This window comes from Oreochromis aureus, linkage group 23 (genome assembly GCF_013358895.1).
Source record: "Oreochromis aureus strain Israel breed Guangdong linkage group 23, ZZ_aureus, whole genome shotgun sequence".
Lineage (NCBI taxonomy): Eukaryota > Metazoa > Chordata > Actinopteri > Cichliformes > Cichlidae > Oreochromis > Oreochromis aureus.
This window is the reverse complement of record NC_052963.1, coordinates 36,738,436-36,764,480: the sequence shown is the minus strand read 5'-3', so window position 1 is coordinate 36,764,480 and position 26,045 is coordinate 36,738,436. Positions and strand designations below refer to the sequence as shown.

General features: G+C 38.8%; 1 protein-coding gene across 3 annotated transcripts in view; it reads left to right on the top strand.

The window, feature by feature from the left end:
* Window positions 1-26,045, top strand: part of shroom2a (shroom family member 2a) — a 47,514-nt gene that overhangs the window by 6,769 nt on the left and 14,700 nt on the right. For all 3 annotated transcript variants that reach the window (XM_039606844.1, XM_031753829.2, XM_039606845.1), the window contains 2 exons: window positions 9,669-9,817; window positions 24,626-24,748. In XM_039606844.1, the coding sequence (XP_039462778.1) occupies window positions 9,669-9,817; window positions 24,626-24,748 (272 nt within the window). The remainder of the gene's footprint in view (window positions 1-9,668; window positions 9,818-24,625; window positions 24,749-26,045) is intronic.

Genomic DNA, 26,045 nt, shown 5'->3' with positions numbered 1-26,045 from the left:
CCATACTTCCAAATCATTAGCAAACCTCCACTCTGCTCAGCTGTTTTGTCCTATAAGAGGCAGAAAATAGATGGGTAGATGCCTTTTATCAGTACACGGAGACTGTCACAGCAGTCAAGGCAATTTCTAACTAGAAACGTTGGCTTATCTTGGTCTGGTGACGCGTGAGTTATTCTCTAGTGAGTGTTGACTTAAAGCATGGCATTAAACAGAAAAATGTAACCGTACATCCAGGAACCCTCTACAGAATTTCAGGTTACTCAAACACATCTCCCACTATCACCATCAGCACAGGCCTTCCCCACGAGGTCTAGGTTGAGCCTTCTTCTGTATTCACTCTATCCATAATCTTTACTGTCAAACAAGATGACAGAACAGATGACCCAACAGACATTGGTTTAATCTCCAACAGCGAGAATACATACAGGCGAGAGGTAATGAACATGGCAGCTCCAGTAGCAGTCTTATGCTCAACAGCAAGACCGAGGAGATCATGGCAGATTTCAGAAAGAAAAGAAATGCCCTGAGTCCAGTGACCATAAACGATTGTGGAGAGAATCCACTTTTTACGAAGGGTAACCAAGGATTGCCTACCCAGATTCATTGGTTCTGCACTGCAGTGCATTGACAATAAAGGTTATCCTTGAATCTTGAGTTTTATTGCTACATTAATGTGAAAACATTGACTATAAAAACTGTTAGTGAGAGTCAGTTTCAGCCAGTTCACAGGAAAGTTGATTGATGTAAATGGCATCACTGACCTAACCCAACATGAAAAAACTAAGAAAAATACTGACTCTGGGCCATCAAGGCCTCGGTCTTAATAAACTACACCTCTCTTTACAGTTCATAGTTTTTCCTCTTAGTTTTGGTTTCTAATAGGTCCATGATGATTTTTTTGTGAAATCCAGTTTCAGTGTGAGTAATGAGCATTAAGCACCTAATTTGGTTTTGGCAAGGATGTCTTTCATGTATCAAACAAAAGGGCATAGTCTCCCTATTTGTCTGCTTAAATCAGAACTTTTGTTGGCTCTTTTTCTCTTAGGTCCCTTCAATTAAATATTTTATTTTAAATGGGCCCAGAGTTTGATGACAGGTTCAGGCTACTGGTTAAAAATATCCTGGATCTAATTAAAATTCTGAACATTCTTCTCATAGCTCAGTTATGCTCAAGGTCTTCGTGGACTTAAAGCCCTTAGCCCCAGTAAACTTAAATAATCCTGTTTTACACGAGACAGCTGGGTATGCAGCCCTCATATGTTTCCTCCACTAAGGGCTACATTTTATATGTAACATATAGTTTGCTCTTAAAGACATCCTTCAATGTCTCTGTGCTTACATGCTGTGATAAATCACGTGCAGGTGAACAGGTTTTACCAATTAATGAATCCTCTTTGTGACCGCGTAGAGGGTTCGTTTTGAGTGCTTTAGAATTGCTCAACCTCTTAAGAAACGATGATTCATAGAGCAGGATTATGGCTCATGTGGGGCAAAAGACTTCAGAACAGAGAGATGTCTATCAGGAACCTCAGTATCTTGCATGCTTTAGCAAGGAGGCTAGAGCAGCTAGGGATTGGATCACCAACCTTCTTATTCACTAATGATCTGCTGTACATCCTGAGCCTAAGCCACCCCAAAAAGAAACTTTGAGGAATTCATATCTTGGGTATGTTGAACTTGGTTCATAGTACAGAGCACAGGTCACTGTTGTGTTGTCAGGCTGCAATACTGACCCTTTTTCTGTTCCGAAGATCCACTTTAACCAAAATCTACATCAGGTGGACAGTTGGTTTTAGTGCTGCTACACCAAGCTAACCAACAGAACAATGGTGACCAGCTCTAGTCTGAGTTGAAGTTCAACCACAGGTGAAGAAGCAGCTGATTGCTCTGGTATTTTTTTGGAGAGTGTTCCATATTCATTTTTTTTTTGTTTGTTTTTTGTTTTTTAGTATGCCATATGGATTTAGAGCATATATACTAAAAATAGCTGGCACAGATTGTTCAAAACAAGTATGAATACTCTTCTATCACTTGTACTTCTGAAAGTGTCATGACAGAAATGGTGTCCAGCAATTTATTCCTGCCTGCTTGGAAGTGAGTTGTTTTTTTTTTTTTCCCCCCTCCCTTGCTCGAGCTTTGTCAAAGTACAATGACTATTCGTAGTGATGTGTGCAAACACGATACATAAGCTGTGCGTTCAGCACACTGCGCAGGACATCTGTCAGCAGAAAAGACTCGTCCCTTACCCTCATCGCCACCACATCCTTCCCTTCATGACCCACACGGGGACAGAGGGCTATTTTTGAGGAGTGCAGGATGGCTGCAGTCAGACTGATTGCAGACTGAAAGGAGATTGTAAACAAAGGGCATGGTATGGTTCATGCTGATTGAGCTTTAATGGTGAAACATGTTGGGAGAAGCAGTGTGAATCCCCTGCCTTCATGTCATATGCACAAAAGCCTTGACATTTTGTGTGGTTTTTAAGCTGTTCTCTGGAACCGTTAGATTTACATTATTCAAATATTCTTTTCCTTTCATGTTTCGTGTTAATTTGTATGAAATGAAGAGACTTGCATGTAGCCCAAGGCAAGTTGCTGATCTTGAAAACCGCTTTTCTTGTATGTGCACTGCCTAAATGGCAGTTTGAAGAAAACAGTTTTTACCTCAATTTTTATACTGAAAGTTTTTTTTAAAGGTATTTTTTAAACTTGTTTCTGTCCTTCTTTGATGTAAACGTTAGTATTCCTGCGCATATAGGAACACAAGTCAAACATTAAATGGTCTTTCACCTGCCAGCTCCCGAGTATGCCACTGTATCAGTTGTGATTGGGCATTTAAATTGGCATTATGCCCCACTTCTCTCTTACCACCTGCCAAGTATGAGGTTGTATATGCATTTTTTTCATGTGTAAGTTCCAGCTATTAGCTGTTACTTTTACATATAAAAATACCCTGAAAGCATTAGCAAGACTAAAGAAATTCAAGTATTTGATTATGTAAACAAATTCAGACTATTCGTTGACAGCACCTCATATCTTTTTAGTTGAAGGTTGGCCTCTAGTGGATTCTTCTGGTCCTAGTTGCCCAATTAACCCTATGTGCCACCACATAGTTGGTAAAGACTCGCTTAATTCAGGATGAGTTTATTTTGCTTTTTTTGGGGGGGGGATATAATTTTCACTCATTTTCGTTTACATCCACCTGTCTCCTGTGTGGATGTGTCGGTAATTCATGCTCGCCATTGTCGTCCTCCCAAACATGCGCAAAAAGGGGCTCCACAACTAGTGCTGGGCGATATGGAAAAAATATTTATCACGATATGAATTATTTTATATCACGATAACGATATATATCACGATATACCACCTGACCTGTGGTCATCTGGAAAGTATGCAGTCTGTAAACAGTGAGTGGAGAGGGTGCAGTCTTTGTTTTGAGTTACCGTAAAGCATGTCGCAAATCCGGGTGCACGTAAAGCAGCACCATGTCGCAAAACCACAAGACGGAGTTTCTTTGCGAAAAATATCATTTTTTTTATACTTTATTTTCTCTTGCATAAAGTTAAGAGTATGTATAGTGAGAAGACAACACTAATATATTTGCCACAGGCTATTTAACCCTTTAAGACCTACCATAGAACCAAGTCCGCCAGAGCTTATCTTTACATTTTACATGCTGTAGTGCCATTTGTGGGAGCATTTCAAGTTGCGATACATCAATACAACCGTTATAGCCCAAATTTTAATAATATGTATGCATTAAAAATTGCAAAAAAGTGCAATAAACTACAAAAAAATTGAAAATCGTTTTTGTTTTGTTTTTTACATATATTTCTAGTTAGAGAAATTTAAGAGGCTTATCCCTCAAAACTGTAAATACAAAAAAGTTGCACAAAATAGTTTCCAACCACGAGAAATTTATTTTGAGTGTCTTCATAGTTTTATTTTTGAGATACACTCATTTTTATATACTACAGGAAAAATGAAAATAAATAAATGCAAATTTGCAAAAACACAGCATGTGCATCAAAATAAACTATTTCCAACAGTGTAATTTGACTTCTAAGCATCCCAGAAACGATACAGAAAAGCATAAAGTCAAACATGACTTTTAAAAACACCAACATAGGCTTTGAAGCTAAAAAGCGAAAATGACGTCACTTCCGGTTTCGGACAGTTAATGGCGATAGTTCGCGCTGACTTATATTCCAACGTAGGAAGTGTTATGAACAGCTGATCGGATCGGCAAAGCCTGTTTCTGGAATATTATGTTTTTGTTGCTGGAAGTGCTTTTTATGCAATTTTTGCAAAGCTATATGTGGAAGGAAACCGTGACCTAGGGCAAGCTAATGGAATAAGATGTAAGTACAACTCCTACGGTTTCATATGCAAAAAAAAAATTATTGCGCTACCTTACGTGGTTCCAGTTCTACAGGGATTAAAAAATAGTTGGGCAAAACGGAGTGTGCCTGCTCCGACCGGTTGTAAAGGGTTAATGATATATTTTATGTAATAATTTATAAAATTAGGGTTAGAAAGATAGAAGACAAATGGCAAGATAGACACTTTTCTATCGTCCACGCGATATATATCGTCATATCGCCCAGCACTATCCACAACTGCTGCCACACAAGCTGTCTTGTAACCTGAGCATCTTCAGCGATGGCTTTGTTTCCTTTTTTGCCTTCCTCTGTTCCTAAACTAGCACCACCTATCGTTTATGAGACTGTAGTAAGTACATCGTGGCTCAAGCGCTAGTAAGAATGGTTACGGGGTATGAGGACACCACAGTTCACCCGAGCAGGATCCTGAATCCTTTTTGTTTTTCTTCACGCTGATGTGCTGCTGCAGTTTTGAATCTTACCATATTTGGCTGTTTAGGTTTCTCCATCATTAACCAACACAAAATACCACATTTAAATCATAGCACGTCTCTTTTATGAACATCTTACTTTTTTCTTCTTCTTCCTTTTTTTTTTATTTATTTATTTTTTTTATGCTTTTTGGCCCCTTTCACATCTGAAATGAGTCCAGCACCCTTGGCCTTCAGTAAGAATAAATGGGATTGGGGCCACAAAAGGGAGAAAGTTTAGAGAAAGAAAAACATCACAAGATTTATTCTTTAATACCGTTTGCTTCCTGGTGTCTGACACATCTATTTAAGACGTTTTATGTTAATTTTTCCCAAACCAAAACTACTAAATTAAAACTGCCTTCACGGGAAAGATGGCCAGTTAAACTCAGTGCGATTTCTGTTTCTTAGTACAGGCTATAGTGTTTCTACAAGTGGGAATAGTTTCAACTTTCAGTGAAACTGAGGGTGTTTTGTAAGCACTTTTAAACATTGTAACTCTCAGTAAATGTATCAGTGATTCTCTACAGAAAGCATGACCATATCAGGATCAGATCAGGAATCTCTCCAGCCAGCATAAAAATCCACCCTGCCTGAACCTCCGTGTTACAGAAAAATGAAAATAGGCTGCAGTGTGATTAGTGCTATCTGGGGCTCTGAGGATAAAGGCTGTATAAGAAGGAATGGTCTGTAAACCTACACATACTTGTGCAGTTGAGTCATGCAGCCCCCCTCTCTCAGGTTGAGTGCTTGGAGGACTGATAATCAGCTGCAGATCTCGACTTTTGTATGTTAATGTGCCAACCGCCAAGCAAAGTCTTGCAGCTTTTCTTTCCACACTGACCATCATGCCATCATGCACGTCTCACATCTGAGTTTCTGACCTTCTGAACGCTCACGATTTCTCACGTCAGGGTTCCCATCTGTGTAGCTGTGCTTCAGTCAGTGTATCTAAAAGAAGTTCACTGTGTTCACTATACATCCCTTTGTGTTATTCCAGGTGTTTTTTTTTCCCCTCTCAAACAAACACAGTACAGTTTGGTTTTTTTTCATCACGCCACCGGCTTGTTCAGCGGCCTTTTGAAGTGTTTTATGGCCTTTGATTCGTCTCTTTAGAAGTCTGCTGGCCTGCTGTTCATTTTGATAAACAGTGGAGTGTGTTTTCTGTCACTGCTACTCTATAAAATCTACTGAGAGTGAATGTCAACAATAGACTCGGCTCTGTGACACATTTATAAAAATGTTGAATTTTATTAAAAAAGCAGAATGTAGCTATGTTGCCATTTTGAAAATGAAAGTGTTTCATGGTGATGAATCACAATGTGAAATTGCGGTTCGATAAGCAATGTTTAAAATACCAATATGAAAAAAGAACTATAATTAAAGTCATCTTTAAGCTTGTTAATCATTTTAAATATGAGCTAAGGAAGGCAGTGTCTTTATAAAAGCTGTAAAGTAAGGACTTGCACAGCTATTTCTGTCCCTGCGTGTTATTAGTATGATACCAACATTCAATTTTTAGATGTTAGTATTATCCTCAATGTCAGTGTGTGTTTAAGGACACCTGCTCTTATTTACCTTGGATCAAATGTATCACTCTGAAACCAGGCCATGCACAAAAACTCAGCCATCATAGCATTTAAAGACACAAAGCAATTATCTTATACCAACAGCCTACATTTTAGAATATTTGTTAGACTGAAATACAAAGCATTAAACATTAAAATGAAACTCTTCATAAGCTTGTCAACTCACTCCTTCTTGCTGTTGAGCCATGGCTCGCTTTTCATGGCAGGTAAAAATGACCTTCGGGTCTAACAAGAAATGGCCTGGTGCTCCAAACACGCAGTTTAATACAGTTTTAAAAACCAGTCCAGACCAATCCATTGATTTGACCCTAGCAGTAGGCAACATAGCCTCAGAACTCACTCACAGTATTTCAAGGAAAATGAAGTGCATTTTCCATCCTCCTTTTCCCATGACTTGCTGTCATTGATAACGCACTGCCTAATTCAAAGAGTGGATCTACTACCACAACGTGCCAGCAGCAGCCACACCATTATAGTACCAATAGTAGTGAGACGGATGCAGTTACATTAGTCTTTACTCACTGTTCTGCACCGTTTGCTCCTTTGTCATAAGGAGTGCAGCTAACGAGCGCTTCAGCAACGCTCGCTTGAGCCAGTTTGTTTACTTTTGGCCACACATCACCCGCTATGGTTATTTTCTCCTCACGTGCCTTGGTATCCCAGTTGTACTCAACGGTGTCTTTTTGCCTCAAGTGGTGAAACAAGTTTGTTGGTTTCACCTTTAACGGGAACAGTTTTTTGTGTTGCAAAGCAATGTCCTTTGTTGGAGATTGTTGAAGTGCAGTGGTGTGTTAACATATTTTAACAGGTGTGAAAAGCATTTGTCTTCCCTTTTAATTGGATGAAGTCATCATTTAAAAATTGCATTTTGTAATTACTTGTTTTATCTTTGCCTAATATTAAAAACAGTTTGATCTGAAACATTCAAGTGTGAAAAATATTACAAAAATTAAAAAAAATCAAGACATTAACAAATATTTTTTCACAACGCTGTCGCTCCCTTCTAAGGAACTAAGAAGCTGACATCTGAGACTGACTCGCTGCTCTCGCTCTCAGACACGTTTGGGCTTGTGTTGTTGCTGTGCACACTACTGAGCATAAACACACAGTGTGTCATTGATATCTCAGTGTGACACTTTTATATCATGTAAAAATTTATACTGTTAACATACTGGTATTATACTGGTATGGCAGACAGTGTGATACTGCATAGTTGGCTCGGTAGATGAATGTCAACCACTGGCGGATGGCGGTAAATGCCACTGTATTTAGAGATTTATGTCTGGGCTCTAAGTGAGTCTGTGTTTGTATTGCAATTATGTATTTGTTTATTTAGCCACTGTTGGCCAATTAAATCTAAAGTTTATGATAATCAACAGTCATACAATCACAGCATTTTTTTATTTATTTATTGTTTTTTTTTATTAATAATGCTCAATAAAATGTGGCTTTATTTAAAATGTCATATTTACATGACATTTGGGTTTAAAGGTTTGTCTTTTTTAAATATTTTGAACAGTTTATTAGATAAATAAGAATATAACAGTTTAAATGAATTCACTGAAATACAACTCGTGTTTGCAGCCGTTATACAAGCACTACATTTTAAGGTCACACCAGAAGGTTTTTAAAACTACAGTAAATATCAGGGATTTGCTTATCAGTAGTTTCAAAGTGCTGAGAGGCAGTAAGTAACACCAGGCTTAGTTTGTATCAGGATACTTGATCTTTTTGACAACACAGCAGTGGGAGCCTCTAAGATATAAAAAGTCTCTTTTAAACAGTATACTCTGTGTAGAGGGAGCTGTTAGCTATTCTATGATGTAACAATAATCACTGTAAGGGCAAAATCTACCCCATCGGGCAAGCTTTTGTTATATAGATATTCATTTTATTGTTTTTCTTTCTTCTTCTTTTTGATGGGGGAGTTTATTAGTTTTTTTTTTTTTCCTTGCATACATAAAACTTTTAAGAGGTCTTGTTCTTCTCTCCAAATAAACATTGAAATGGCAACACATTTAAACATTTTTATTTGTTTTTGGTTTCATTTTATCAAGAATATTTTTTTAAAGTCTAGCAGTATCAGAAAAAGTCTACAGACCTGTGTTAAGTATGCTATTGAAAACTTGAAAACTCTTTGTCTTGGCTACATTCAGGATAATTAAATTTGGAACGTTATGTTCATAGATGTAGTCATCCCAAAAACGTTGTTTTAGAGCCAAGAAATTCACTGTTTTGCCTTTTTTTAATCTGGTAACTTACTTTTAGAAGTAAGTTGTTATAGTGAAATTTCCTTTTATAATGTATTTCTTTCTTACTACTCAGAAGAGTAACTCTTCAGAGTAGTTTTTTTCCATTCCTTGGGGACATTGGTTATGTTATCCAGATGACGTGTACTCTACCTATACATTATACAATTTTGGTTTCCAGTCATTTTTATGCCAAAAGGATTTAACTGACAAAGATCAGTCAGGTTGAACAGTTTTTACCTTGTGTATTGAGTATCTGCCTCAAGGCTTCTGGAGCAGTAAATCTTTCTACTCCTGGTCTGTTAGTTACAGTTCACTGCAAAACATTATAGTGCCTAAAATATGTTTTAGCTGGATAAATCTTTCCAGATGTCAAGGACATCTATACAAACAAACTGGTAATGAAAAAACACACAATTATGTAACAGAACAAAAACAAAACAAATTAACCGTAAAGGTGAAAAAAAAAAAATGAAATTTTAACTACAAACTAAATCTAGTAAATAAACAGAACCCTGACACAATTCTTAAAAATATAAGAAGTTTCATTTGAGCTGACAAAGTCAAGCATATTTCAATGTGAAAAGATGAGTATCGGACATTTAAAGGCTATTTTATTTATAATCAAAATCATTAAGGCTTTGTTACCAACTTTCTTTGACACCAAAGAGGCATTGAAGAAAAATTGAGCTTCTCAATTCATAACATAAGGTAGCAGGAAGGTTAGTCATAATTCGAACAAATGAAATGTTCCATCAGAATTGGAAAATTGTTATAAAGTATATTCTTAAATAGCATACACAAATATATCTGCACGTGGTGTTCCATTATCCCTGCCACACCATTGGGTCAATTACTATGAGAAATGTGTTTATAATTTTAAAATGATCACATGCATTTATAAACATACAACTAGGGTCCTATGACACCGCTGGGTTGCTTGAAGGTGAAGTAACTCTGTTTTTTGTCTGCTTTCCAGGTTGAGGAGGGCAGTAAAGCAGCAGCTGTGGGTCTCCAGGTGGGAGACGAGCTTGTCAACATCAACGAGATTCCCCTGACTGGATATAGACAGGAGGCAATCTGCCTTGTGAAGGGATCCCACAAGACCCTCAGTCTGGTGGTGAAAAGGTAGGTAACCTGTCCCCAGTTACAGGATGTTTACATCCCCTTAGCTCGATGGGTCGCTGTGGTAACAACTCCAACCATGGAGATAGAGGATCCTGCTTCTCACAGCTGTTTGAGTGTATGCAGTCCAGCCTTTCAGGGATTTCACTATTTGAGTTCCCAGCAGCTGGATGTTCCTGTTTTACCAGGTTGTTTTAGCCCGTAGTCATTAGGAGTTTGTGGCGTGTGACAGTTCATGACGAAATGGTTCGAAGAAGGAAGCAAGGATATGGATGACATCATTTTTTTCTGTTGGATCCCACACAGGAAGGTGTGGCAAGCGCACACACACAAGAGGAAGCTGTTAGGCAAATCACCTTATATGGCACTGATATTTTTTTTTTTTTTTTTAAATCCTCGCCAGTTGGTCTCACATGCTCCATGATGAGGCTTTTCTTGTTTGTGTTGTTTTCAGATAGCAGCACTTTAACCACATGTCACTGTCTTTTCTCTTTAACCAGATCGTTAAGATACCAAGAAACCACAATCAGTTATTATAGTTACCAAGAAACAAACTAAGAAAACTAAATATAAAAACCAACTGAAAAATGTTTTGTACTTGAAGAAATAATTAAATAAAGCATAAATGCCTATAGTTTAGGTTTTGTTGATTTGGTTGAATCAGAACCACCAGCCTCAGGAGGCTTGGCTTTACTGAACTGTTCTGAGCTACTTATTACCAATGAGAAGTGACTACCAGTGAGAGTAAAGGATGCTGTTGACTGGGATATGACAGCATGGTAAATGCATAAGAGGGTCTCTTAGGCAACTGGACCTGGGAATGTCCTCTCGTGACCAACCGTCAGCTGCAATACGATGTGGGATGAACAAACGAAATGAACATAAAATTCAAACTAAATTAAAACTGAATGGAAAATAAAATCCAACAAGGCTATAATAACTCTGGCTACAATGACTGTAATTACATCAGTGTGCTGGTTAAAAGCCACTTGTTGTGACTTATGGTTTACTTTTCATATCTGGTGTAAGTGATGACTCATTTGTCAGTCCTGCTTACAGACGGGTTTGTTCTGTGTCAAACAGAACTCTCATTGTGTCCTCTTTGCAGCCTGCATTTCTTTCTGTGTTGTATCATATCATAACGTAACCCCTGAACAAATCCTACCGTACAAGGAAGTCCACTCACCATTTATCTCTCCACAAGGACGAGGCTGTGTGGCTTGCTTATTGTGGTCTGTTCTCAATGGACGTGTTTATTGTTGAGTCTGGAAACTAGCAGGTTTTACTGTTTATAGCAAGCTGTGTTCATTTCATGGCCAAGCAGAAATATGTAAGAACACGTAAACTTGTGCATGCGTTCACTTTACGCTCAAAAAAAAAAAAAGGCCTGTAAACCACACTTTCTTGATCAGCTCATTACTGTAAGTGTGAGTTTCATTATTATTTTTCACATTATTTTTGCCAGTTCTAGTAAACAGGGCGTGTCATTTCAGGTCATTATCTACATACAGCCCAGCTTTCCTAATACCCTCTAAAAACAGCCACCTCTAAAACTACCTTTCCTTTAGGGAAAAGACATTTCTAAATATTCAGAATGCATTTAACCTTTCCCCTTTTTTAAAAAAGACTTTTGTGTAGTCTCTCATGATGTGATCTGTTTTTAAGGTAAAATAAAAAGTAGTTAGTTTGTTTAAGCGATGGTATAATTATTTCACATACAATAGTTCAGTGTCTGGATGTAGCCTCCAAAACCAAAATTTCATTTTCAACCTCAGTTTTTCTTCAGAGTGGAAGAATAACTAAAACATCCTGAGAGATGGATGACTAAGACCTGCATGAACATAACCTTGTGACTGATTTAAGATGCCGAAAGATCGTTACCATTAGAGCTACTTCAACAGTTGCATATCTTTTTGAAAAACTGTTAGTGTCTAATCATAATATGTTATGACTTTTACTGTAATTATACTGCAGAATGATGTCATGGAGGTCTCTGCTTCTCCACTGATTACTTTTTATAGTGGAGCTGCTAAAAATGGCTACTCTCTGATAACTTCTGTATGAATAAAAATGTAATAAATTTGCATCAGATTTGATCAAACTACTACAAAAAGCATGTGAAGCTCGAAGTTATTGTTATTATTATTATTTCTACTACTCATGGCTCCGTATGATGTCATAGAGAGGACTCAGCCTGATAAGGTCATATCAGAAGCCCCACCAAGTAAAAAGAAATTTGGTCTTGAAGGGGAGAGAAGCTAAAATGGCTTGTTTTAGATGTTAGACTAATGTTAGATGTTAGACTGTTAGACTAGATGTTAAACTGAGGGGCTGCACCAAGTACAAAAACATGAAGCTGGATACGGGCGCCACCTTTAATTCATGTTATCTGGGGCTTAACATACGGAAAGTTGCACGGAAATGGCAGCAGGAATTTTAGAGCTTTCTGACTTGATCAGATAGCAGAAAAGTGAATGAGGGTTAGCTGCTGTGGAGCAACCAGAGGCTGTAAGAAGATAAAAATGCTGAAGGTGGGCCTGGGAGACTCCACCCGCACTCACCTTCCCCTGTTGCACTTTTTACATGAAGTATGAGAAATTACTGTACCTCAGTCATGCACTGCTCAAAAGAATTAAAGGAACACTTTAAAAAGTCATCAAAAAAATCATGCTGGATATCGATACTGATATGGGCGGAGTAGAAAGGCCCCAGTCAGATTCAAACCCAAGACCTTCTTGGTGTGAGGAAGTTTTGGGACTTAAAATGTAAAAAAACTTGTATTTCTCATTAGCTAACTTGGAGTTTCGTTATGCAGTGCAACTCCCTGTAAATTTCCAATCATACCCTGGTATTGCAGGACTGTATGAGACTTCTTGACCTTTCATTAGCTTAAGGTAAATTAACTGTACCTAACAGCATGAATTTATCTTTTCTGTAATAAATATCTGGAAAGCAGTTAGACTTGTAAACTTCACATAATGTCTGACTGCCATATATATTATTCCTTGTGAAAAAGAGGAGTGAATTTTGGATTTATTATGCGACAGGGGAGCAGGATGCATGAGTAAAGGATCTGGGTATTGTCATTTCAGACGTTTCCTTACAAGGTCAGGTCTTATTGTTCATGTTGCACTTTACAGACTTCCAGTCCCACGGGACTCTCGGCTCTTTCTGCTCGTCTGTGGTGAAGAATTTGCTTTGTTCCGGCTGTCTGAGATGGCATCTCCACTCAGTCATTTTCCAAGGCCACAATAACAAGTCTGTGTCTGATTTAGCTCACAACAGAGTGATAGTGGTACATTTACTGAACCTCAAAGCTTCAATTTCAGCCCCGTTTTGTCTATTTTTCATCCAGCTGCAGTCTGATTGTTGTGTAGAAAGCTTGTGTTGAGGTTTTAAAATGTTAAAGTGGCGCTTTCCTTATCACTAACACGGAGCCCTGATCTGTGTCTGTGCGTGTAACACCTTTGTTGTTATTTTAGGGATAATATTGGATAGTTGAACAGGTACCAGAAAACTGTCAGGACCTGCTCCAGCTTACAGGTGTGGCCTCTGCACAGACAGCAGGAGGGAGGAGCTTGATGCAGCGAGCCATGTTTTCTTTTCTTTTTTTTAGGTTTTTTGCATGCGGTGACTAATGTGAGATAGTGAGCATAATGTCAAAGGGGAGAGGCTCGTCGCAAGTCACACGAGAATCACAAAGGTGTGGTTACGTGTGGGGAAAAGTATCTCGTATTTGCACATGCCTCGACAAAACAAACGTGCTTCAGCGTCACCGTGCGCCGTGAAGAAATCTCTCGGGTTTTACAGAAAAACACATTTTGGTCTACTTCAAAAACAGAATCAGGGTGTGAGCTGAGCTAAAGCTAAATTGCACCTTCCATCCACAATTTGTTTTAAACTTGCCAGCACTAACTACAGCATGCAGTCAAACACTATAATTCTCCCACACACTGCATTTGCATGAGCGCCAACATGTTATTGTTGCTGTTTGCTGAGTCTGAAATACAAAATTAGTCGAGTTTAGTCAAAGTCCTGCATGAAAGTTTCTGATCCTAACTATTAATTTGTGCTTCTTTTATGGCCCACTGAGTTTAGTTTGTTTTTAATTTTATTTCCCTTGTAACTTATGGTTATTTTGGCTTCTATTTGGATATAATTATTTTTTACTATCTTTTTATTCTTATATACTATGGGCACTAACTCTCACTTGTTGCCAGCCTTACATGGCCACTTGAGGAACTCTTTTTTTTTTTTTTTTTTTTTTTTTTTTTTTTTTTTTTTTTGGTCATTTTTTCGTCATCCGGTTTAGTTAACAATACTCGTCAGAGTCTAAATTGAAATATCTTGTCTTTGGTAACCTATTTTTCAATCAAATAGCAAATTGTTGAAATTAAAAACAGGACAGTGACATGAGATGAGAACGATACATAATATTGAAATTGTGGTTCCATAAAAAGGTCAGTTAAAAAGGGTGCAAAAGCATCAGCAGTGGTACAGTTTTGCACGGAGTATAAAATAGGTGCATAAAGTATAAAATATAAGATCAAATAAAGTGCTTATGCACGTCAGTGTGATTTTGCACAAGTTCTTGGTCTTTAGGATTATACAGTAGGGACTGTTAAGAAGTTGTTGTATTGTAATGTTGCTGCTGAAGGTTCTGTCTCAAGAGTAAAGCCCTTGATGAAGAATTTATTTTTCCTCCCTGCAGTTCACTTTATTTTGATTGTTTCTGCAGTTTGCAGCTGTCAGAATTTCATTCCCAACGAGGCCCCCTGCAGTCTGGACTGGCTTCCTTTCAGGCATTTGCTGTACATGCCACTAACTGTGGAGTGAATCATTAAACTGTACATGCGGCTTGGAGTGCGTTGTGGCATTTGGTTTCCTGCTCTTGGTATTATTACAGCACTACCACAGTCACAAACCAGCCTCGTTATTTTGTACTGAAAGAGACGTCTCCAATACTCAGAATGCGTGTCTGTGTCTGATTCAGATAAGTGAAGGCTGCGCAGTGTTTCAGTGAACAATCCAGTTATACCTGGAAAAGCTTACTGGCATCAGTGCAAGCATTCAGCGGGGGGTGCAGAGCTTACATTTGCTGGGCTTTGTTTTTCTAAATAAGCCCATACACTATGTTGGGAATGCAGTGTGCTGAATTTTTGTTGTAAGCAGATTTCTTAAAATTGTTTGAGTCTCAAGTGAGGAAATCATCGTTTAGATCAGTTATTCCTGAAGTGGGATCCGTGGCCTCTTGATGGACCATGAAGGTGCTGCAGCAGAGTTCATGCAGGTCCTTAAAAAATTTTGAGTAAAATGAAGAAATTAAGGTCTTAAAGTCTAATATATCTTTAAAAAGTGATGTCACTTGCTTAGCATGCCTGGGAGTATGGCTGTTGGGAAGGCATTAAAATTCATAGTACAGGAGATATCCAGATGAAAAACAAATTCATTGACTAATCAGTCTTATGAGCACTCAAATTCTCCAACTATAACTCTGACTTGTTCCTAAAATGTACATCTTTTATTAAGGCTTTCATTATTCCAGTTAATAAAATGTCAAAACTAAGCAGCAGGAAGTAGCAAATTGTGAGCCATGTTTTTTAATTCTTTGTTGTACTCACACACGTACCATGTGGATTTGACAGAGAGAGGTGAAGTGAAATCGTATTAATCAAAGACAATGAACACAACATGTTATTTTTCCATAAGGGTAATAAACGTTTCCCAACAAGTACATTATAGTCAGGGCGGGATTAGGTGACCCTACCCTCCTTTAGTTACACTGGAATAGGTCTTGGCCTCTGGGTTTCCTGTGATGCAATGAGTGTTTATTCTTTTCATTTAATCATTGGTTATTATTAATTGCTGGCTCTCTTCCATAGTATGTCTTTTTTCCTGTCTACCCCCCTGGTCGTGGCAGATGGCTGCATTCCCATGAGCCTGGTTCTGCTGGAGGTTTCTTCTTCTTAAAAGGGTTTTTCTTTCTCACTCTCACAAAGTGCTTGCTCATATTCAGTCATCTGATTGTTGGGGTACCTTCAGATGACTGTGATTTGGCGTTATATGAATAAAATTGAATTGAACTTAGTGGCGTTCTTCTATCTTCTACCTTAAAGAACATCTATCTGAACATGTCGAGAGAGAAAGAGTGAGAGGTGCTGAGTCATGTCAGCTCACACCTAAAATCATGCTTGTGCTGTAAATCTACAGCGTAGCCTATGCAAGTGGCTGACACCGTTGCCAGCATTTATATCTGTGCAGGCTGCATCAGGTTACAGAGTAAGGTTTCAGAAGGGTTTGTGGTGATGGCATGCCTAACGCAGAATCCACCGTCAGCCTGTTCTCATCCCCAGAGTGTCAGTTAGTGCTGTTTGTCAAAACTGCTGGCATGGCTCATACACTGACATGCTAGGTCGTGGGATAAGTGACACTGAGCGGTCATTTCCAACTCATTTGTAAACACGCGTGGTTCCTGTTCCGAAGGGGCGTCATTCAACACAAACCATGTCCTTTACACAATAACACATTAGCTATTAGTGCCTAAACATGACACTGTAGTTTTTAGCATACACTGAAGCAGCAAGTGGATGTGGAATAAGAAAACAAACAAAGCAAGTCCAAACCACTTACTTGTGATATCATCCATCCCGAGCTGCTGGTTAATGGAGATGTCACTGAATGTTACAATGGTAACTTCAGGTCTTAAGGTCAGTTACCCTGAGGGGTAAGGTATCTATCTATCTATAATCTGATCTAACCCAACAAACCTTTGTGAAACCAGCCTTGTAATGTAATGTATAGATGTTGCTTTGAGACATAGTACGGGGAGGGTCAGCCGTGATGTTCAGATTGTCAGCCTCCGAAAATAAAAAGGTTTCCAGGTGTTTCTGGTCTCTGGGTCAGTGCAGCAGCCGGTGACTTGACAGCTGGTATGCCACTCAGCTCAGGAATGTGCTGGTCATTACGTGCTGCTCACGGTTCACCTCTCTCACCCGAAACATGACTGGTTTGATTGTAGGGTTTGCTGAAGAAGGTCTTTGTGAGCGCCTTTTAGAGACCAAATGCAGCCCAACAGTTTACCTGAAAAGTTCAGGATTGGCACTCGCAACCTCACCTTTTGTTGTTGTTGTTTTTAATGCTCCATCTTTTCAGGTCACTAACATGTGCTTTGTTGTTACATTTAGGTTTTGAATCATAGATATCGCAACAAATGTTAATGATATCAGCTGCGTTTGTTAAACCTGTGAAGAACATAATCCCACAGCTGAGCCTCACAATGCAGACCTTGTTCAGATGGATTGTACGCTTGATTGCTTCCCTCACAATAGATGACTGTGAATTTTATTGCCTTCCTATCAGCTTTAGGGTGCAACCTTTCTTCACTAATCTTCTTGCCTGTCACCAGACCTCTTGCTGGTGGTGCCAGAGCACATTTTTAGTAGGGGAAAAAAACACTCAGGAATTTGTGCTTGCTCTCCATCGCAGAAAGTTAAATATTCTTGTAAGAATTTTTTGACTTTAGAGGTTTCATGACAAGTCATTGAAAGTGAAATTGAAATTAAGGAAAATAAGGGTTTAAATGTCTTGTAGTTTCCATTAGATTGGGGGGGGGGGGGACGGCCAACATAGTTATTGGATAGGATTTTTGTTAATTTCCCACCTACTTATTTAAGATGGAGTGACATTAGCCCACACATCTGAGACTTCTCTACTTCTCAGCATCAGTAGATTCTAGCGCAGAGGTGGGCAACCTTTTTTTCTTTCCTCATAGGGCCAGACTGACTTAGATACAAGAAGCAAAAGGCCAAACATTGACAAGGCAAACAAAAACGAGACACACACAGTGCTGAAGTTTGTCTACAAATTTCTTCATTTTATGTGACCTGTGTTACTTTACTGTAACTTTGATACCATCACAGAAAAGATCTGTATCAACAAATAAAGAAAACCTCTATTTATGAGCACATGGTACTACAAATACAGCGTATCTAACACAGAAAAATTAATGAATTACTTTTCACCAAGATTTTTCATGGGATTTCTTTTTTTTATCTGTCTGAGACAATCAGATGGTTTAACAATTGAGCACTATCTTACTTTGAAACTTAAGTTGCTGTATTCCTGATTTCATGTGATAGTGATGGTCCCCATAGTCCACCACCCCAGTAGTCAGACAGACTTTAAGTCCACCATGATGGTAGTTTTTGTTCTGCTCTGGAGAGCCTCTGTGAGCTGGAGGGTCACTCAAACCAGAGCCTGCTGCAGGTGGAGATGCCTCCCCAGAAAAAAGGCAAACGTTCTGGCTCTTATTGCTTTATGTTTTGGGCGGCTGAGATTGTTTCATTTACCTTTTAGGTTGTTAGTGTTAGATAAAGATGGTTTGCAGGCCGTTTTCAGCCCTTGGGCCATATTTTGCTTTTTTGGGATGTAGTTGATTAGAAACATGCACTGGTATCCAAAATGTTTTCTGATAATTAATGTCAGAAAGGGTTCATTTTAAAGGGCAATATCAACCTGTCAGTGACTATTCAAAAGAAATTACAACATAAGGTTTACTTTTTTTTTTCTCTCTGCATTTTGATACCAGGCTCATCTCAAGAAATAATTTTCTAATTTACTTTAACACCAGTTATAAGGCTACACTTAAAGTAAGAAGCACAACTTAATACAAACTCTGTTAAAAGGTCTGTTGTTGTGTTGCTGATGTCCCTTCCTTAGCAGTTGCCGTGCTCAATACTGGAGGCTTTCGGGAAACTGGGTGCCCTCGCACCCTAGAGATCAACCTGTTGCCATAGTAATGGTATAAATGCATGTCTGCCTCACAACAGGGGAGATGGGAAGGGAAGAGAAAAGTCCGGCATTTCATCCCATCATTAGCATATTAGCCCTTTGGAGCCAATGAGACGGGGCAAGGTACGGGGAAGAGGGCCTGGCTGTGACAATAGCCCTCCTCCTCCATTTCTGCCCACTCCTGCACCCCCTCTCAGGGGAAAAACCCCAGTAATCCAGAAGGAAATCTCCTCTCTGCTCAACCTAAATCTATCAGGAGGACTTAGTTTTAGTAATGGCTATTCTGTGTTGAATATTAAACGTGAGCTATCCCTGGCCTGTGAGTTTGGGGGTATGGATGATACCCAGCGGCCTGTGTGCCTCTTTATTTCGGCCCGTCTTTGAAGTGGCATTGGAATGTGGTGCCTGACCAGCACATGGACGCAGCTTGTCCTTCAAACTGATTTCGAGCCTGATATTATAGGAGTATCTTAAAAAAAAAAAGCAGATTTCCTTCTTTGTGTCATTTCTGAATTCCTTCGTGCAGATCTTTGGTGAGTGCTAATGAACTTTATTTAATGATTTATTCGCTTCTTAAATGCAAACCTTTGATTTCAGTGTTTGGAGGCTTTTCTTGTCCCGTCACACATCTGGGGCCTCTGTGCTTGTTTTTTTGACCCTAATACTCTGTTATTGTTGTGATTGCTTCTGTCTTATCACTCAGTAAGAGGTCATCCATTATTTTAGGTTAAGCCATGATCAGCAAGATTTAACATTTCAAAACCAGATGCATATTAATCTTTGACTGGAAGGGTTTTAGCTTCCAAAAGATCTGTGAATAAAGCATCATTAATTAACCGACCATTAGTTCTTAAGCATTTTGTTTTTGGCTGGTTTGTGTCATTTGAAACTGAACCTAAACTGGTCACTCAGTAAAAATCTATCCCCCTGCCCCCCTCCCCGTTCATGCCATCTGATTCACTTTCCTAGCATATCTGTGCTGGTCCAGCTGTAGCCCTGACGATAGGCCTAATAAAACCAGCCTCATTTGCATACCAATAGCAGGCGCCATGTGTGGTTAGCGGCTAGTGCCCCAGAAACATGGACTGATGGGAGATGAGGAAGACCGAGCCCCCGTGTTGGCTTTTCTTTGTCCTCTAAATAGGCCTTAACTCTAATCCACAATTAATTTTGTGGAATCGTCCCACTTTATTGAGCTTAACCTTAAATCTGTATCTGGCTGAAAATTCTCAATCTATAAAGAGAGTGCAGGGTGCAAAAATAAAAGCTTAGGTTATTAAAATTGTTTTCATGTCTCCATCTGAAGGAAGCTGCCGTTTGAATCGCTTGCCATCAGACTGCTGAGAGCAAAGTGACTTAAGGGGCAGAAACTATTGACCCTGAGGTTTCTAGCACAGAGTTCAGAACATTATTTTCCAGAGAGCCATACTGATTAAGATAAAGTAGACAAAGTGCAACACATTGAATAAGTGAATTACAACACAATGGGCATAGTTCTCAATTGTGTTAAACCCCATCAGTTGATAGATAGATAATGGATTTTCTAACCGAGAAGGCCTGAGTCCCTGATTCAGCAAACATGTCCTTTAAAAATGACAGAAAAAGTTTGTTGTCCCCAGAGTTCAGGCAGTACCATCAGAATGTAGATAAATTTGGTTTGTTTAGTTTCTCTTGTAATATTTGAGAATATTTTTACTAACTCAAACTTTATTAGTAGCCTATAACTGCAACATTGCTTTGGATCACTGAATGATGTTATTCTCACATATGAAAATATGTTTCAACCAAAAACACATTTTTGTTTAGCAAACTGGCAAAAATTGCAGGAAAATGAGAGAAAGCAAGAAGCACGGCTGCACAGTTGTTTAGTTTTATTAGAGCCCAGCCAATTCATTGCTGGGTCAATATTAGGAATTTACAGGTCTATCAATATCAGCAATTATAAAGACTAATAAATGATGTGATCTGTGTCCAGGAAGCATGTTTAACAAACTCAGAGTTAATTAACTCAATTAAGTAACAGTCAACTGTATCTTCACCATGAGTTAAGCACATGTGGAAGAAGGTAGGGAAAGCTGTCATAAATAGAACCCTGCTAGAGCAGAGCCTTCCAGCAGACCGTATCAGTGCTGACCATAATATAATATAAGGGTTGTTTTGTTTTTTTATGTGTACTGCTATTATTTGCTCAACTTGAATTTTCATTAGATGAAAAATTTAAGTTCTAAATCTAATTATTCAGCTGTAACCTGAGAGGGACAAAATGTAGGTGACAGAAACTGAAGATAAAATCTGGAGAAACACATCACACACAGTTTACTGACGGCCGTGTGGTATTAGTTGCTGAGATGGCAACAGCAGCTCGGGGTTGGATTTGCCCTCGGGTCAGGTTTTTTTATTAGGTAAAAGTTATTTTTGCTACAGGTTATTACCATTTTGTTGTTCCAGTAATTATTCAGTGAGGATAAAAAAAAGCTTCATGAGATTGAAATAAGAACTATTTCCAATCTGATCCAACATCAGCCTTCACTGATTGATGATGGCTCTCTTACAGCCATAGGAGAGATGTTTTAGGAGTGAAGAGTTCAGTAATAGTTTCACATTTAACTGAAAAAATGCACATTGGCTTTCCAAGTCTTCAATGAATTTAAAGTCAGTAAAGGAAAACATGCTGTAAGAAATGTCTAAACTTGTATAGATTTTAGATATTTCATTGTAGTTGTGGGAGGCTGAGCTATTTTAAATAAGAATTAAGCCATTATAAATGGGGCCAAATCTGCAGCTTTACTTCAAACTCTGTTACCATGGTAACTGATTCAGAATTAAAGTTCTCTCTTTCTGGAACAAAAACCTGAGTTTACCTCATCTTAGGGTCAACAAGTTGTTAGCTAGACCTGCCTCCCAAAACAGGGTAGAGCTTACATAAAAGTAAATGAACAACTACAAACACCGACTGTTACCTTTCTTGTGTCGGAACACATGAAACTTAAACGAGTGATAATCAGCCTGTAATATTTTTCTGTGCCAAATATCTGCATCGGTCTTAAAAACTTTGAGCATTATTAACACCATCTATATCATTTAAAGTCACAATTATCGTGATTCCTCTATTTCAGCTGTTTTGTTATAGGTTGAGTTTAGTGTTTTGGCTCATTTGACACAAATTTCCAGATTGGCAAGAATTGTTGAATTATAAAACCAAACACTGTTATTTTAACGACTGCAGGTGTAACTACAAGGTTCTCCTCATTTCCTCATTCCTGTCAAACTGTGTCAATTTAACCTCGATGGGGACAGAGAGGCGGTCTGGGAGGCAGACGACAGCTTGGATTGAGGGGTGAAGAGGCTGATCTGACTGTGTAAGAGATCCTCTGTCCTCTTAAGCGCCCCTACCCCATGCTGGGCTGCTGTTCCCTCACAGACCATATGGCAAAGTCTGAGCTCACCTCAGCTACGCTCACATAATGAGCCTAATGACCGATCAGTGAAACTGCATTTGCTCTGTTAATGTACTTTTCTGTCCATCGTGACAGAAAAGTACATTGAGCATGCTCAATGTACTTCAGACTTTGAGCATGCTCATGCTGTGACAGTGTCATCAGTTCTTGACCAGTAGAGGGGGCTCTAACACTGCATATCAGCAGAGCTCCAGAGCTGTAATACACGTTCCTCAGCTGTCTGAGAATACTGTGATAAATAATGCTTGCCTTTAATTATAATTATATTTTTATATTATTATGATTTTTGGCTTCCACTGACGATTAAAACAAAATAATCAAAAAGATAAGTCTTTTTTTTTTTTTAAGTCTAATATATCCACATTAATGGCATTTATTTCTGCCTGTAGGCTTTTGCAGCACAACATAAAAATGCAGTGACTAGAAGTGGAAAAATTACAACGAAATCAAAGCCTATAATGATAAAAGCATAAATATATTTGACCCTACACAAATTTCCCATATCCATCCCACACCAGTGGACCCATTACAGTGTGTTAATATGTAAATAAAAGTTGAAGGAGAAGTAGGGCTTGGGGTCATTTGAAGGTTCAGGATCACTTGTCCTGCTCAGGTTGTGAGACACTGACCTCTAAGTGTGAGGTTGTCCTGTGTATGCCAGTCGAGCTCTTAGTATGTGTGTATGTGTTCCTCCCCTTGCTGCCCAGGAATATGAAAATGGTGGATATTGTAGCTCAGAAAATGCCCTCAGAGAATGACGTGCTTGTGGCGAGAAGCTTTCTTACGAAGATTTTGCGAAGTTCCATGAGGTACGAACCTGCAGCTTCATTGTAATCCGTAGTGAACATTTTCTTTCCTTCCTCTCCTGTCCTTCGTTTCTTTGTGTCTGCCCTGTGCCCATAATCACATAAATCATATATGTAGTAATATTATTACTGCTCTCATAGAAAGTCTATCTACATCGGCATGCCTTTCTGTGTTGTGGTTCATTAGATGAATGATGTTCATCCCATTCATACAGCATGCAGTTCATCATCTGCCAGTAACTGATAATGCAATTAATGAAACTTTGTTGTTTTTCATGTTTGTTTGATTTGTTACATGGATCTCAGAAAGCAGCACCTAAAAGGGTAGGTTTCTTATAAATATAAATATCTGGTTAATCAGGGAGTTACATGAAAGTAATAGTTTGAGAGACAACCAGCAGCTCACACAAAGTGTAGATTCAAACAGAAAAATCACACAAAGCCGATACGTTTAGGAAGAAAACTGCAAATGATGAATACACTGGAAGAGAAGGACGACAACATGCATTACAAATGAGAAAGCTGTGATTTTGAGAACAGGCTTAAAGGTTGTTACTGATTCTCTGAGCCTTACCTCTTCAGGCAGGTCGTTCCACAGCTGAGGGGTCCTGATGGTCAAGGCTCCATCACCTCTGGATTTAACTGAGCCCAACTCGAGGAACTAAGGCTGCAAAGTGGCTTTTATAGGATATAGAACTGCTATATAGTTTTGGTTTTTAAAAAAAAAAAAAAAAAAAGCAAGCAGGGAGCTGATGGTTTTGGGCAAAACCAGCAAATAGCCAGGGTCTGCTCTTGGAGGACAGTGAGTGGCTTTTCATTCATACCTTGTCATTCATAGTGGAGGGAGGTGTTCACTATATATAAAATCAGTCAGATCTAAAGAAAGTTCCCAAAGAAACGCAGTTTGGGGTTTTTTTGTAAATTAACTTTAGTATATTTAATGAAACTAAACTTTGCCTTCATATAATTGAGATTTCCTGAGTTTAAGGTATTCAAAGTACATAGCTTAGGTTGAAATGATACTTTTAAGTTTCCCTTTTTTCCCTGATAATTTGTTGGAGAAAAATTCAAAAACCAGGTTTTAGCTTTAGACTGTGACACTTGGAGTGGGTGTAAAATTGATTTTAAGAAAACCTTGCATGGTTTTTTTTTGTTTTTTGTTTTTTTTTTTAAATGTGGATATCTTCTTTACTGAAGGTGGTTTGGGGCCTGTACAAACCCAAACCTTCAAGGACAGACATGGGCGTACTTCAGGCCTTATTTGCAGAGCTTTAATGACTGAAATTAGTTGGTTCACACTAGTGTAGACACCTACGAATGATTTTTCTTTTCCCAAAAGTGATTTATTTCTGCAACAGCTGCTTTTTTTGCTTGACATATTCACATAACTGATTGTCGCTCTTTGTAAAACTTCACTGACTAATCATAGTGCTCACTCCCGACCATTTTATTATTTAAATTTCAACTCAGGGTGAAGACCATTAAAGGTGTAATGAGTGGTTTCACCTCTGAAGAATCAGGCCTGGCTCTTGTGTTTCAGCAGAATGAAAAAAACATATCGCAGCAGAAGTCTGACTCCAGTGTGATTAAAAAATATCCAACTTTACACAAAATGTGCAATGTTTTTGCTTATTGGGTCACATTAGTGGCTTTAGCAGCATCTTCCAGTTGTAGTGGCTCATTATGTGGAAGCACATACTGTTTTCCATAAGGATTTGGTCTCTAATCCTAGTCTGTGTTTTTTGCCCTCTCTGCAGGAGGAATGAACCTATAAGTAGGCCTCACTCCTGGCACTCCACCAAGTTCAATGAAAGCCAACCAGGGACTGCCAAAACACAGTCTCCACCCGCGGCAGTCTGGCACACTCACTATGATGCAAGGTACCTCAGACTCTGAATGTTACACATAAGCACTTTTGATCAGCAGTATGTGATTATGTGCTTCGTGTCCTGTAAGCTCTAAATCAAGGGCGTCAAACCCGTTTTTGTTCATGGGCCCAATTTGATCTCAACTGGGCCTGACCAGCAAAACCACTCCAGAAAAAATTTTCCCCACTAAATTTTTCTTTCAGTGTTTAAAAGAAACCAAAAAAATTAAACTTCACGAAGAAATTTCACAAACCATCCTTTATAAAGCAAGTGATGAAGCCCCTGAAATGTGCAACTTCATTTACACATCAGAGTGGAGCTAACATGGCAAAAAACCTAAACTGTAAAATATTTCCTTTTTTTTACTTGGACTTTGCTTAGTTTTAAATATATTTTGAATGCAAAACAAATACATTAAAAGTAGTGGCTCTGGTGGACGACACAGGTTCAACCTACAAAGAGTTAAGCCCAGGCTAAGAGTCTGTCTCATAAGGGCAGCTACAAGTACCTGCCAGCTTGCCTCTGCTGAAGGATGTTTTAAGGTGCCGACAAGGACGAAGAGAGGACCAGACCCGATGACTCGGTCACCACAGGAGACCTCCATGGTGTCAAGGTTTGAGTGACAGAGCCGAAGCTATTACCACCTAAAGATGAACCTTGTCAAAGATGCTGAGAGATTAGCAGACACAGCTGCAGGTAGCAGATAGTCAATCCTTTCACAGGTCCACATACCTTGAAAACCTTGAAAGGTTTGTCTTCTAGACAGATCTTGGTGACAGAAGGCTCCCTTTTAGTGACGTTTGGCTTAAGCCGAACTAAACATCCAGTGAGTGACCTTTCATAGATGTGCTGAACAGAAAGGGCTGCTTTTGATTTGTAACATAGGAAAAAAAAAACACGAGCTTCATAGTGAAAATGAACACACAGAGTACCAAATCTCAGTTGTTGTTTTTATTATTGGAAGAAAAAAGAAATCGGATTAATTTCTCAGCCATCGTACATTATTTTTGTATTTAGATTTTGCATTTCAAGCAATAGTCATGATGTAGACCAGTCTCACATTATACCCCTACACCAAAAGGCCAAATACACAATAAGGCAGGGGTGTCAAGCATGTGGTGCAGGAGCCATAACCAGGCCGCCAAAGTGTCCTTCTTTCATCATGCTACTGTGTGCTGGACCCACCTGAGATTCAATTGGCCTGAATGTAGCAAATGGCTCAAATAATGTCTGTTTTACCGGTTTTAAGATTAAGTGTTTAATGTGTGTTTACTCGTGTGTCTGTGTTGTTTGGTGTCCAAAAATCTTA